This window comes from Penaeus monodon, chromosome 4 (genome assembly GCF_015228065.2).
Source record: "Penaeus monodon isolate SGIC_2016 chromosome 4, NSTDA_Pmon_1, whole genome shotgun sequence".
NCBI classification, from domain to species: domain Eukaryota; kingdom Metazoa; phylum Arthropoda; class Malacostraca; order Decapoda; family Penaeidae; genus Penaeus; species Penaeus monodon.
This window is the reverse complement of record NC_051389.1, coordinates 3,547,720-3,562,719: the sequence shown is the minus strand read 5'-3', so window position 1 is coordinate 3,562,719 and position 15,000 is coordinate 3,547,720. Positions and strand designations below refer to the sequence as shown.

General features: G+C 33.5%; 2 protein-coding genes across 3 annotated transcripts in view; one reads left to right on the top strand and one right to left on the bottom strand.

Annotated features, from left to right (window-relative positions):
• LOC119568597 (adenylyltransferase and sulfurtransferase MOCS3-like) overlaps positions 1-4,639 on the top strand; it is a 7,974-nt gene extending 3,335 nt beyond the window's left edge. Inside the window, exon 2 of one of the 2 annotated variants that reach the window (XM_037917144.1) lies at positions 3,137-4,639. In XM_037917144.1, coding sequence (XP_037773072.1) covers positions 3,142-4,494 — 1,353 coding nt within the window. In that variant the 5' untranslated portion in view covers positions 3,137-3,141 and the 3' untranslated portion in view covers positions 4,495-4,639. The remainder of the gene's footprint in view (positions 1-3,136) is intronic. The other variant, XM_037917139.1, reaches the window with a different exon arrangement.
• A 322-nt stretch (positions 4,640-4,961) lies between these two features.
• LOC119568588 (target of EGR1 protein 1-like) overlaps positions 4,962-15,000 on the bottom strand; it is a 10,381-nt gene continuing 342 nt past the window's right edge. Inside the window, exons 1-6 of the mRNA XM_037917133.1 lie at positions 14,833-15,000; positions 13,993-14,155; positions 12,407-12,585; positions 11,965-12,218; positions 10,172-10,340; positions 4,962-8,046 (exon numbers count right to left, since the gene is read on the bottom strand). The exon at positions 14,833-15,000 is cut by the window's right edge and continues 342 nt beyond it. Of these exons, the coding sequence (XP_037773061.1) occupies positions 7,453-8,046; positions 10,172-10,340; positions 11,965-12,218; positions 12,407-12,585; positions 13,993-14,155; positions 14,833-14,991 (1,518 nt within the window). The 5' untranslated portion in view covers positions 14,992-15,000 and the 3' untranslated portion in view covers positions 4,962-7,452. The remainder of the gene's footprint in view (positions 8,047-10,171; positions 10,341-11,964; positions 12,219-12,406; positions 12,586-13,992; positions 14,156-14,832) is intronic.

Genomic DNA, 15,000 nt, shown 5'->3' with positions numbered 1-15,000 from the left:
CTATATGACTCATTGCCAGTTGGGTTCTCTTGGGGAGGAGAACTGGCAAGGCCCACCTCCCCACAACCACCCATTAACCCCAGGGGGCAAGGGTACAGGAGTAGTCCACACCCCGGTGGGCCATGACTCCTACTGTCCTAAGAACCTCCTAAGTTCAGCCTAGGATTGCAAGGTACCTAGTTTCCAATGGAGTGGCAATGAGGTGACTCACAGCCTATCCATCTTGATGATGGATAGGCTGTGTATTGGAAGGGGAGGTTTCACACAGCTGCTCCTGTTTTGCACCATATTTATATTTTTTTTGTTTTATTTAGTCTGAAAAGTGGTGGTCATTAATGCAACTTAACAATATGGTAAATGGAGGATAAAGTGACAGGGGACCTGGTATTATGAAAGGGAGAAACAGGTAGATACATTTTCAGGCCATTGGTAGATGTTGAGACTTTTGAGTTCCCATGTCAGAATTTGCAAAATAATATATATATATATATATATATTATATATATATATATATATATATATATATATATATATATATATATATATATATATATATATATATTTATATATATATATTATATATATATATATATATAATATTATAATTATTATATGATAATAATATTATATAATGTATATTAAATAAATATACATGTAATATTGTCAATATTACATATATAACACTTTGCTGTCACTATTAGCACACTTACAGGTCTTTTAAAGTAAATATCTTATATTTTCCATTGAGCTAAAGGTTGCCCAAAACTTAACACCATGAGCAGACAATCCACATGATAATGTTTTTGCTACCCCATCAACACCAACAGCTCTGCCAAGGCTATATTGTCATATTGTTTGAAGAAGCAAAACACAGCACTTCTAAGATCAATATTAATATTCAAACCATTAATTTTGTGTATATTCATTCACTTAAAAAAGCTTTGGTCCTGAAGTTGACAGATTGTTTGCAAAAATTACTGTATGGGGGGGAAAGCACCTGCCACTGCTGAATCTATAGTAAGGGGATCCATGGTGGGAAGTATTAAAACGTTCTGTGCCATTTCAGTTATTACCAAATATTTATACAGGGTAGCTCCAGCCAACAATACCTTTGATTTTGGAGTTGTTTGTTTATTTCACATTAATTTCTTTCATAGATTTTAAGATGCCTGGTTCATACATTTCAAATGAAGAAAAGACCAGGATTTTGATCCAGAGGCATGAGAGTCTACCAATAAAAGGGCTGTCTATATACAGTGGCCCTGCTTAGTCAACAATCATGTATCAGTTTCTGCTGCTCCCAGTCTCCCCAGTGACGATTAAAATCTCAAGCATAAACCCACTGGTGGTCAGCTTTGCCAGATATCTGACTACAGATAAGCTTATCAAGCATAATTTACTAAAATATCCACATCTCACTGGCTCCAAACTTAAAAATTAAGTCACACTAAACTCTTGAAAAGAAACAGTGTGACACCAGCTGTAAACAAGGTCTACAGTAAATGAATAACAGCACTGCAAATAAGCCACTCCCCACCAATTGAATGCACAGAATTTTACTAAGAAGTTTTCCTCTTGGACTAAAGGAGACTAAAGAAGTAAGGCTTAGTGGCGTCATGTAAGCACATTGATGTGTTTGCAAACCATTCTGTAAAGGAAATATGTCCTTGCAGAGTATGTCGGGTTTGACAAGCCTACATCAATGTAGGGGATATTTTATTGGAGAAAATGGCTTAAATTGGTTGTATTTTCTTTCAGAAACAATATAGTAGATTAACTTCCTGTACTGTGGAGTTTGTCATGGTTTGAGAATATTTTAGTGGAGCAAATGGCTCTGATTGGTTGTATTTTCTTTCAAAAAATATAGTAGATTTGATCATCATACTGATCTGTTTTTTAAGAGAAAGTTTGATAGCTAAAGTTTGGTGCAAAGGTTTTTTGCAGTTACTCTAATTTTCCATGTTATAGAAAATGTGTACCATTGGATATTTTATCAGTGAAACTCCAACATTTCTAAAAGAAAATTATAAAACTTTATTAACAATAGTATTGAAGGGTATTTTACACTTAGTATGTATTCATATGTGCACATCATAAGCAGTCGATCATTACCAGTATTGTTAGTACTGGCAAAGAAACCCAAATAAGATTTACCAAATTAATAACAATTAATGTTATAATTTTTGTGATGATCAATTTATATTGTTGAACTTGACTCAGATAATTAAAGTGTACTTGGAATAATCTTATTTTCATTTTAGTATTTGTAAATTGTAGTGCTATTGATATCAATTATGGTATTATCACATATGGTCACCAACATTGCTGTGACAAACTTAGGTCCTATATACATAAATGTTTTTATAAACTTTTAGATATCATTTGCAGTATATTATCAGTCATATTGATCTTAATAATTGGAAAGGTCATGAAGGATAATAAAGAAATTGGTTGGAAAAACATTGGTATCACACTACACACTATTATTGTTTGAAAAGAAAAACATACACATTCCTTAATTTCAAGCTTTATTCATTAAGATAATCCAGATCATGTTGTCAGCAGATTTTCATGAAAAATTTGCAACCTTTCTTATTAACTAATTTTATTGTTATCCAAAGCTAACGATGTCTCTGTAGTTACCTGATTTTTATATATAATAATGAGTTGTATCATTCATGCCTTCGTGAGTTACGTTATTACCCATGAGTGATTAAGTAACACAGAAATATTGCCAATTTCTTAGATATTCTATTAAATTAATGTAGCTCCCTCAGTCATACAGATTACATATTGAGTATCATCACTCTTGGCCTAATGCTTTTTGAACTATAGCTTTTAAAAGGAAGAATAAGTTCATGTAGGAGCATATATATGTCAAATATTAGTGACTCAGGGTAGTAACCATTGATCTTTTGCATTAGTCTGTCTCTCATTTTTTTCTTTTACCCGTTTAAATATAAAAATAGATATCTACATGTTCTTAGCTCAGTATCCAGAATATCAGTAGGATTCAATCTTTCTAGTGATTAACATAATAGCAAAAGAAAAAACAAAATGTATTTGGCTTGCATTTAACAATATAGCAATTTCTTCTATGCTTTAATTAGCTACTAATGTAGAAATGTATATTTTTCAGAAATGGATGACAGAACAAAAGAAGAGTTATTGGAAGAGCTCAGAAGAAAGGAACTTGAAATCCAGGCTTTAAAGGAGCAGCTTAAGAAGGAAAGTAAAAATTCTGATGAAGATTTTGACGTAGTTACACTAAAAGATCTCCCACATCACAGTTTGCCGAGGACAAATGCTGAACTCGATAATAAAGGTATTGCCCGGTATTCTCGTCAGTTGATCCTACCAGAACTTGGACCAAAGGGACAAAAGAAATTGCTAAGTTCTTCTGTTCTGATTGTTGGTTGTGGTGGTTTAGGTTGTCCAGCAGCTATCTATCTCGCTGCGGCTGGTGTGGGGCGCATTGGATTGCTTGATTATGATGTTATAGAAATAAGCAACCTTCACAGGCAAGTGCTGCACACAGAAGAACGGATTGGTGTACCCAAAGCCATTTCTATAGCACAATCTATTAATGCACTAAATAAAGATGTTGAAGTGTTACCTTATGACTTTGTGCTATCAAGTGAAGTAGCATTACAGTTAATATCGAGATATGATCTCATTCTTGATTGTACAGACAATGTTGCCACACGATACCTACTTAATGATGCTTGTGTCATGGCAGACAAACCTCTTGTGTCTGGATCAGCCTTAAGATATGAAGGACAGTTGACAGTTTACCACTACAAAGGTGGCCCATGTTATCGTTGCCTTCATCCAAAACCACCACCGCCAGAAACTGTAACCAATTGTTCAGATGGAGGAGTTTTAGGTGCAGTACCAGGAACAATTGGTTGTCTACAGGCCCTTGAAGCTATTAAGATTATTACCAACATTGGATCACCATTATCTCAAAGTCTCCTCCTTTTCGATGGCTTGTATGGTACATTCAGGACTGTAAAACTGCGTGGTCACAAAAGTACCTGTGAAGTATGTGGTGATAATCCTACCATCACTAAACTAATAGATTATGAACAGTTTTGCGGAGCAGCAGCAACAGACAAGGATACAGGCCTGAGCCTTCTTGGCAGAGAAAAGAGAATTACAGTAGAGGAGTATAAATCACTCAGGGATTCTAAGACCCCACACATACTTATTGACACAAGATTACCAGTCGAGCAAGAAATTTGTGCATTACCAAACAGCGTTAACATTCCAATGAGTCAAATAGAGAAGGAGAAGAGCCGTGATATCATCCAGAACAATTTGGCAAGTCAAGGAACCAAGAAAGTGTTTTGCATATGTCGGCGAGGTAATGATTCACAAAAGGCAGTTTTAGAGCTGTCACAGTTGTTAGGAGAAGAATATGAAGTCAAAGATATCATAGGAGGGCTTACAGCTTGGGCCAACAAGATAGATTCTTCTTACCCAGTTTATTAATGACAAATATGAATAATTGTCCATAGCATTATCCAGGAAGTGAATGTGATTTTTGTGATTGTTGTTGATTTAAGTTGAAAGTGTATTTTTACAGGTTTTCATAAAGTGTTTTATGCAAGAAATGTTAATAAAATTTGACAATGTCCATTGTTTAATTAATTTATATTTTTACTCTGTTACTGGATAATGTTTATTCATAGCCTATTTTATTCTTCCAAACTTATGAAAATCTATGAAAAGTGAATCATAAAATATATTAAAGCAAGTGAGGAGCAAAACATTTCTTCTAAATGGAAAAATGGATATGTAATTATAATTTTTTTCATGATAAATTTCTTTCAGTGTTGCATAAAGTTACTTCAAAAAGGAATATAGTTTTAAAGTGTGTAAAAAAGCTCAGGGAGGCTGACCCATGGTACACCAAAATAGTCATAAGAGTAGAAAAGGTATGAATGAGAATTACCATCTTCACATTGCAAGAGATGTATTTGCCTGGTTTTGATTACATCTTCAGAAATGTCTTACACCTGCTGTGCAACCTGATGCTTTCTCTACCAGCACTCCCACCCCAAATACACAGTCTGTAAGTTATTCCCGCACCATACTAGAATGGAGAAAATATGAATTGAAGTTTGCACACATTGAGGGTATTTTTCAGCATTTATTTATCCAAAATATTAATGTTATAAATTAAAATAAAGTTTATACTTTACAGTGCAACTTATTTCAGTAAAATAGATCTTTATGATTCGGTTTCTCTGATATGAAAAAAGTATACGAATGTTCATAATAAAATACCACACAATTTGTTGGGATAAGTATAAGTAGGTACAGTGAATGCTTACAACTTGACCATTACAAGTGGTCAGATAAACCTTTACTAAACTAAACCTACTGGATTTAAAAGTGTTCTTGGGACAGTACCCCCCCCCCCCATTTCACTTCACTAAAATCCTTTGCAGGCAGATTTACATTTTATTTTAAAGTTGATTTGCTGCTCAAGACTGCAAAAGTTTTTTTTATACTTTAAGGAAATAAAATATGATAAGTCAGCTTTTAGCTGAGAATAAATGTTTTTCATAATTCATAAAAAATTGTTCATCATGGTGTCTCACTGCTCAATTGTTTGACATCACTAGCATAAGGACACATTTATGTTATAATATGCATAACCTGTGCCTTACATTCCTATATTCTTTTAAAAATGGATATGAATGCTAAATCTGAGTAAATTCAATGATATATTACTTCCAGAAGACAAATAAAATTGTATTTTGCACAGATTATTCTTTACATTAAAAGTTAATATGTGTATGGATATAGTAATAAAGGACATTGTTACAAAGGTACATTTTGACAAGAAGATAAGCAAGAATGAATAATTATGTGAGTGTGATATATGCTCCCATTTGAACATATTTTTGTTTGATAATTTATTTATTTATTTTATTATTTTTTTAAAAAAATAATAAGTTTGCATAATTTATTTTATATAACAGATGCTCTGTCTAGCATCTGGTAATCTTGATTGGTTTGATTTATATAAAATCATATAAAACAGTGATTTAAAGCATAAATTAGTAATATTTGACATTCTGAATAAAAAAAAATACAATACTAAAGATTTGTTTATCCTTTTTTTTTAATCTTCAGGAATATTAACATTCATTTACATTATTAGTTATTATTTATTTTAATAAAAGAAAAAAAATGGGATATCATGCTAAAGAATAGGGCAGCATAATTATGAATATTGGTCCATTAAATCAGGAATATTTTACTTAATTTTCTCGTCTAGGGAGTACATACAAGAAGTAATGAGTGCAGTAAGTATTAACTTCTCTAAGTCAGACTGCACTAAATTCTTTGTCTTATAAAAGTAAATACATTTTCTTGGATCTTATCTGACATTTATACTGAAGCTATAGTACTACATGCCAGTTTGAAATAGAGCTTTATGTACAGTAAACTTCCTTTTCTTCTTCTTTTTTTCTTTTTTTAAACAATAGATTTTTCACTTTTGTAAATTTCTGACTTTTTTACTATAGTATTTATTACACTGATGACCTTATTGACACCACATATTTATGACACACTATTCTAACCACAGAAGTAATATGAGAACCTTCCACTCTGTACACATTTCCATCCAAGACAGATAAGATGAGTTTCCACTATTGCCAACTATGGTGACGGAGGTTTAGATTGTGTGCAAGTCTTTCTGCTTAAATGAAACCAAAGTTTGGGTGATGAGGAGCCTTAGGTCATATACAATACTATGTTATGCTCTGTAATGCTTGCCCCATTGCTCTTTCATTCACTGGCAACCTTTAAACATTTAAAGATTTCTTATTACAAATTGGGTGGTCTTATTTTTTTAACCTTTGTATTTCTAGATGTCACATAAACTATTTTCTGGTTGTTGACCAGCTTTTTTTTATAGCAACAGCAGCAGCAACATTTAATATACCTCTGCATATATCCCAATAGATGTTACACTTTCCTGTGTTCAGTGTTCTAAGCAAAATTTTCATGAACATTTAAATTTTCTTATTTCAATAGAAATTTAACATGATAAACTGTATATGTATCACACACTGATATAAAAGCTTATCTCGGTGATCTGATAAATTGCATGCTAAATTCTCAATATAAAAGTAAACTAATTCTGACTTTCAGTAATCAGAAGCATATTTACCCCAATTAAAGTAAATAGTCTGGTAATATGTACCAATCCTACCCTTCACTTTCTTTTACAAAATAGTAGAATATATGTTTTTTATTCAGCATGTATTTTTTTCACCTTCCACTTTTATATTAATAACAGAAACTGAAAATAAGTAGGTATGATATGTTACACATGGGCAAAAGCTTCCAATAAAAGTATTTCAAAGAAAAATAATAATAAAACAGTAGTAAATTTTGTTTTTTTGTTTTTTGTTTTTTATATTGATAACTTCATCTTGTGCAGTCATTTCTTATCTTTGCAATTTTTGACATGTGATTTGTAGACATGTTTGCATATGCACTAGTTCTTATCAGAAAAGGGATATTTTTTCCAACCAAATACATCTTATTATTTTCCTCACTAAGACCTAAACTGTCAGCTGTGTAACTGATATTTTTAGTGCTTAACACTCCCTTTTCTGCTACATACGATGCAAATATGAATCCAGTCATGAAGGCGTCATATCCTGCTTTATGACTTCCTGCATTTTTGCTATTTTGGTTATTTATTCCACTGGATTTGGAGTCACTATTATGTTCTTGGCATGATTCATTTCCATTCTTCATACTTCCTGATCTGACACTGGAGATTTTATTTTTCTTCCTGTCTGGTTCGAGGTCTTCATTTGTTCTTTTGTTGTTCTCCATTTCTTCTTTCCGAGCAGCCTGCTGTATTATGTGCACCAGCGACCCTGTCTTTGGCCCACTGTATTTTCTGCCAGTTGAACTACTCTTCTTAGCAGCCTTAGGTTGAAGTTGTTTGACTATTTTATTTATATTATGGCTGTTTCCACATTCACTACCTTTTGAGCACCATCCATGATACTGGAAAGATAAATAAAATTAACTATATTAAAGTGTATAATACCTATATGTTTGTTTTTAATATGTAAATCAGCCATGATACATTGTTAGTTTTATAGTCTTCATTTGTTGGGAGTGGCACACTTAATGTTCCTGATAGCCTGTAAAGTTCAATGAGAGCAAATACATTCACATAGTATTAATCAATGATTCAGTAAAACATGCTAGTGCATGGTTTATATAAATGCCAATCTCATTATTACACATTAGTGTCTACTAATTTAAAAATCTGTTTTTCACTGTGGTGTAGTTGTAAGTGCTACAGCATACCTGGGTATTGGTTAATCCGATGCCACTGGGGAAGGCATGTACCATACATGCTATTTCCACTTTCAGTTTAGTGTATTAATTGTCTTTACATTAGATGGCTCCACAAGTGTTTAATCACCAAGGAGTCGATTACTCGCATTAGTTATATCACCTTTGTACCTTTTTTCCTTGATTTTCAGAAACATTCCCTTTAATTTTATATTGCTATTAGTTATGTGAATAACATTATAATAATTATAATGTCTCTAATATTAACCTATAATTGACGGGTAGCATTCATAGTGGCCCGGGCCTTGCTGCCGGGGGCTTATATCGTCGCCCGAGCATGCGCGACCACTCATGCCAAATACCAGCATCCCATGCCGTTTCTTCGTAATACTACGAAGATATGTTGTATTTTCAATTTTCATTATTTTTTACAGTCTCTACTTGCCAAACTTCCTGATAAATCGAGACTGAAGGGTATTTTTGTTGTTATATAAACTCCATTGTTGATCATTATTCGGTCTATAGTCTGAATAAAATAAGCAGTGTGTGGCATCATGGAGTTGAAATTGTCGGTTTGTTGCATTTTTTTTGTTTGTTGCATGGTAAAAATGAGAAAGTGTTAGAACCGACTTAATCACACTTTCACTGGCAAAAAAATAATCTTTTGCCGTGATTGTAACAAAAAAAAACTCATGGCATGTCCATGCATACTCTATGGCATGTGCGTACGTGCCCCCGGCAGATGGTCCCCACCATGCCATGGCATGTACGTACATGCCACCCGTCGGCAATGGGTTAATAATAAGAATAATAAAAAAAATCAATATTAACAACATTAGAATAAAAAAAAAAATTAAAACTCAACGAAAGGGGAAATACTGACTCCTTCTGGGCTGAGCATTTGTTTAGCCATCTATCTGTTGAGATATTTTACAAAACATAACTACAGTGAACATTATTTATACATTGCGTTAAGTTTACAAAAATTGATCACCATGGCATTAGTAAGGTTTAAGCAAGTTCTTTTCAAAATGATTTTTGTAGTACAGGCTAAATTTCAATAGTCCAACATTTACTGGTTTGCCAACTTTGATGGTTGAGGACTTAAGTTGCAGTCATTAGTTTGCATGATTACTGTTTGGCTAGCTGTGGCACTACCACCTCCTCATTTTGTTTTCTTTAACCACATGCCAATGGAACTACTCCTACAGTTTCCTGGTGGAAAAGCAAATGTTCAGCCCTGGCCTGAATGGGTTAACAATGACTGATTTCGAAAGGTGGATACAGCTATATTTCTTTAGATTACTAATAGTTTTTTCCCCAATTACACTTCCATTTCTGACTTCTAAGTAATACAGATTGTAATCAAAACAATAAAGCCCCGTAGGTCTGCACCAGTGTATGACTAAGTAAGTTGTATGAGTATCAGTAATACAGTACAGTTTATGAACTATTTTACATTTTTTTTTTATAGTAAACTTCTTTGGTTAGGAAAATTTGTTACTTTCTGAACTAGTGTGTTTGAACCTGTATAATCAAAAACACTATTCTTAGCTTTAAAAAAATAATAAAACATCACTTTTTTAGGCCTAGAAAAGGAAAAATGCAATGGGAAACAGTTAAAAAGTGGAAAAAATAAATAACAGTAACTTACACACTGGGTGAGGGGTACTGGTGTCCCCAGTGGAATTTTTAGCTGTATTGCAAACCCCCAAAACTACTTATTTATTCAATGAAATCTGAGTAATTTTATGAAAACATACCCCCTACTATGAAGACGATAAATTCAGTTACCAACAGAAAATTCTATCCTGTTGGATATACTTACGGCATATGTATCACAAACTTCTAGGCCATCGTCATCATTCTTGGCATCATATGAATGGATCTGTAAGTATGGGTACCAGTCTATGTTGGCCAGGTTGCTTGGGTAAGGGGGGAAAGTTACCCTAACGTGCCACTTCTCTGAAACTTCTCTGTGAGCATTCTTCAACTGCCTGTAAGAATGGGTAAAGTTACTTAGAATACTGAGTGAAAGTAAATGTTCTTGACGGAGGCTTCAAGTTAATATACAGATTCTTAATTAATGCAACTACTCTAGCCAATATAAAATATGAAACAGTTGAGATCTAAGTTTAAAGACAATATACTGTGCAATCTACAGAATATGTGACTAACCAGATGTTGGATGCAACAGTCTTGACTAAAACAAAAATATGATCTTGTTAATACACATAAAAAACGTATGGTAATAAATGAATACTTAAACCAGTGAATTTATTAATATGAAATTACAAGAATTCACTAGTGGTAAATCCAAGCAAGTAAAACAAGATACTTGCTTAGCTTAGCTATATGAACTTAACACATATATATAACAAATATAAACTGAGCCATTAATGAAGACCACTTTCAGTCTTAAACTGGTATGGTCTTTTTCATCATCTTCTATGTTGCTTGGAGAATATTATCAACCTTCTTACAAAGCTGTTTTTTGGTTTGTGTAAAAGTTAGATATTGTCAGAGATTAATGGAAACTGTTAAATGCTCCAGCTATGCACACATTAGTGTTCTTAAAAAATGAAACTGATAGTAAACATACGCCTAAATATTTGCAGCACTGGGCTGACAGCCATGGAAAGGCCCAAAGATATTTCACTTTGGCAATACATTTAAAGATCATTATGTATATGTTGCACATCTACATATCAAACCAAGATTGTGCATCATCCAGTGACATATAGGTACAGCACTCCCCTGTGTCATTAGTGAGTATTTACATTAAAAAAGGGAACACAAGATTATCAATGGACTTCAGTTTATTTTAGACATTTCGGTTCATCCTTCCAACTCGCAGTAGCCTCACACATTTTTTTTTTTTTCATTATACAATAAGTTTCACAAATGTAAACAAGTAGGAAGATGTCACTCCTTATCTTCACTGACTGCTGTAACATCCCTTTCATATGATGGAAATTTGACAAATGGCCAATCAAGCCCACTGCAAATCCTTTTATCTCATGCTGACATACAATGATGCAATATTTGCCTATCCAGTCATCTGCACACATAGGGAATGATGATATGGATTAAGTTGACTACATGATTTACATGGGTTCCATCCATCATAAATTCAGAAGAAACAATTCACAATTCACATGCACATAACCCTGTATCATAATAACAGATGGCTTAATTATACTTAGACTCCAAATATACTATGCTGTGCTCATTTCTTATGTATCTGGTAAGTATGTGATTAGGAATTTTTGGCATCTGAACTTAGGTCCAAGCCCACTACAGCTTGGCCAACCTACACCAAGAATGATTGTGTGTTGACTGTCAGAGTGTACCTATTCTATTCAAGTCAGGAACAAAGAGCATTGTGATTGGAAAGAAGTGATGTAATGTGATCAAGCAGGTAGGTCTAGTAAATGACTACTGGAAGACTTGTCTGCTTCTGTGTAAACAATATTAATAAAAGAAAACCACAACAAACAATGCACATACACATGCACTCCTGACACCAATGGGATAAGCCAAGACACATTTGGATTGGTTGGGGCAATTTACACAACACATCTAATCTTTGCAATTTCTAAGACAAATATTTGTACTTACATTTTTGTGTACAGATACTCCAGATATGTTGCAGGCACAGACTGATGGAACTCTGCTATATACTTTGTATCATACACTCCACATGGGAACATATCTGACAGATCTGCTGCAAAGGTTTCAGACTTTTTGGGAAGTTCTGCATAAAATGCTTGATAAAGATATACCAAGTCTAAAAGGCCATTGTGAACCACAACAGGTTTTCTGTGCTCTAGAATGTTTGACAATACATGACGAATATTTGGATTCTCCTCTTTCTGAAAGAAAAAAAAAAATGCTTAAAGACCTCTGATTAATCTGATTAAAGCTAATCACTTATCTTACAAATAATTGGTAAAGGTAATAAACATGCTGAAATTATGGCCATACTAAAAACTATATCTGACATGTTTAGTTTATATTTACTGAGGGTAAACAAATACTGGTACTATGCACTCCAAAATACCTCTTTATCACATCCTTTGTAATACTGCAGTCCTTTGGCATATAACTTGTTGAAGTCAAAGCCATGTCTTTCAAGGAATTTGAATGAGTTGCACTCTACGGTGAAGTCATCAGAACATAATGTGATGAAGTTAAAAGTCTGCACTAGATAATCATGGCTAAGGACTTGTCCACATCCCCCTGTAAATAAAATGCAAATGTTAACCCAAAGCCAACAGGCATGGCATGTATGTGAGTTTACTTTATTAATTGCTTTTACCCATAGATGGCTACACTTGTACTAAGTCATCAAGTACTATTTGTCTCGCCTGTTTACCCCTTTCCTGATTAAAAAAAAATATTTTACTTTATCTTATATTGCTGTTACTAATGTCAATAACATTATAGTAATTATAATGTCTATAATAAAAATAACACCATTAATATTCATAGGATTAGTGAAAAAAAGTTCTTTCCATAAATTCAAGGAAAGGTGAAATCAGGCAAAGTCACAAAGTCTACTAATTGGCTCCTTTGTGGCTAACCACTTGCAGAGCATCTATGTGCAGATATATTTCACAAAAAATTTCTAAAATGGGCTCAGCATTTGCCCAGTGACATTGTGTTAAGGAGCCCCAAGTGATGTGTTTAGTTTGAAAGGTGAAAAATATTAATTTGAAAAGCATGCCAATGATGCAGATATTTACTGAAAAATTCATAATACAATATATCACATAAAACATTTTGTTGTTTATGAATCAGTAGAAGAAAGACTTTATACATCTTTTATGCATTTTTTTCTGAATTTCTTCCTTTTTCTTATTTTTATGAATCCAGTGTCACTCATACCACAGTTAGTAGATCTGGCTGGCAGAAGTTTACCCAAGTATTCCTACTTTTGGTAATGAAAGACATAGGGATGGACAAACAACCAATACTGTATAAAAATGCCAAACTAACCAATCTAGCTCACACAGTAACAATGTGCAATAACAAGCCTGTTTCTCAGCACAACCAGCTGTGTGAAAATGCTGTGAAGGATGAGTTAGCCCACACATGAAGAGAGTTCCCATTGCCATACCAAACTACAGGTTAGGGTGCATGTGAACTCAGTTATTCTAGGGAAAACTTAGAAACATGGGAAACATACAATTATCTCACTCTATGCTGTTGGCTGCAGCACAATCAGTGTGACTAATTGGATAAATTGAGGCATCAAGCCTACATTTGATGGGCTGTTTTTTTACAGCCAGGGTCAAACAAGAATACACTATTTAGCACACACAACATAGAGCACTAAGTTGCTTGACATTAATGACATACATTAATGCTGACTGCTCATTTTTCATCCTTTCTTGCAAAAGCATCACACTATAAACATACCTGTAAGCAAAATAAGTTGACTGACACATGCAACATATACATCTATACCATGACTAAACCCTCATTCATGACAGACAGCAATGTCACAATATTTTCTCATATTCCATAATCTCTCATCAATGAATTCATGAATAGTTAAAAGCTGGAAAGAAGGAAAATCTATATCTTACACTATTAAGCTTTCATTGGAAACTGAAAGTATCAGTTTCACACAAAAAATCTAACCTTCTTTATTTTCAATTTTCAGATTGCTCACTGACTTGCAGGTAAAACAAGATAAACCCAGAGACACAACTGCATATTTGCGTGCGACTTCAGCCATATACTGATAACGGAAATCTATCTCTGGATAATTGATCTTCTTCCGCTGTCCAAGGCCACTGAGTTCCTGAAAGAAATTTCAAAACTTCAATGAAAAAGCTACAAGTTCACTACAGTCTTTATTCATTTAGAGTATACTTAAACCCAATCGGCTCGTTTGGCAAGAATACATGCCATGCCCACTGTAACACAGGTTTATTTATTGTATTCACACATACATGGCTCTACAAGTGCTTAGTCATCAAGGGGTCACTTATTAGTCCTACCTTTCTCACCTGTTTACCCTTTTCCTTGACTTTTGGAAAGGATCTTTTGCATTATTTCATTGTCTTAAATGTTAACAAGATTTTAATAATACTTTAATAATCATAACATCAATAACAATAATAACAGTATTGATATCAATTGTATTAAAAGGAAAAACACATTTTCCCGCTAATTCAAGGAATGGGGAAATCAAGATCAGTCAGTAGGGCCTAATGATAGACTCCTTGGAGGCTGAGCACATGTGGAGCCATCTGTATGTAACAAAATTCACAAAAACCTACAAGGGACAGAACATAAATCCGGGGTGGTTGGGTTAATTACTTGTACAAGCATGAGGGTATATGTCTTTACTTAGTATCCATAACCTGACTTGTTGCTAATGTAATGTAACTTATTTGCAGATTCAGAGATATATGTATTTTGCAAAAAATATATAATAATAATAATACATAAAGTTCACAGTAATGAAATACTCACGCAATCAATGGCCACAAATGAAGCTTTGCTGATCGCATCTCTTATAGCTGGTAAAACACTAACAAAATTTTCTTCACTAACTTCAATAACCGGCAATTTTTCCATTGTACTTGTCCTAACACGAAGATTTTTTAAGTATTTCACTTTAAAAATCGTCATTTAATGAGA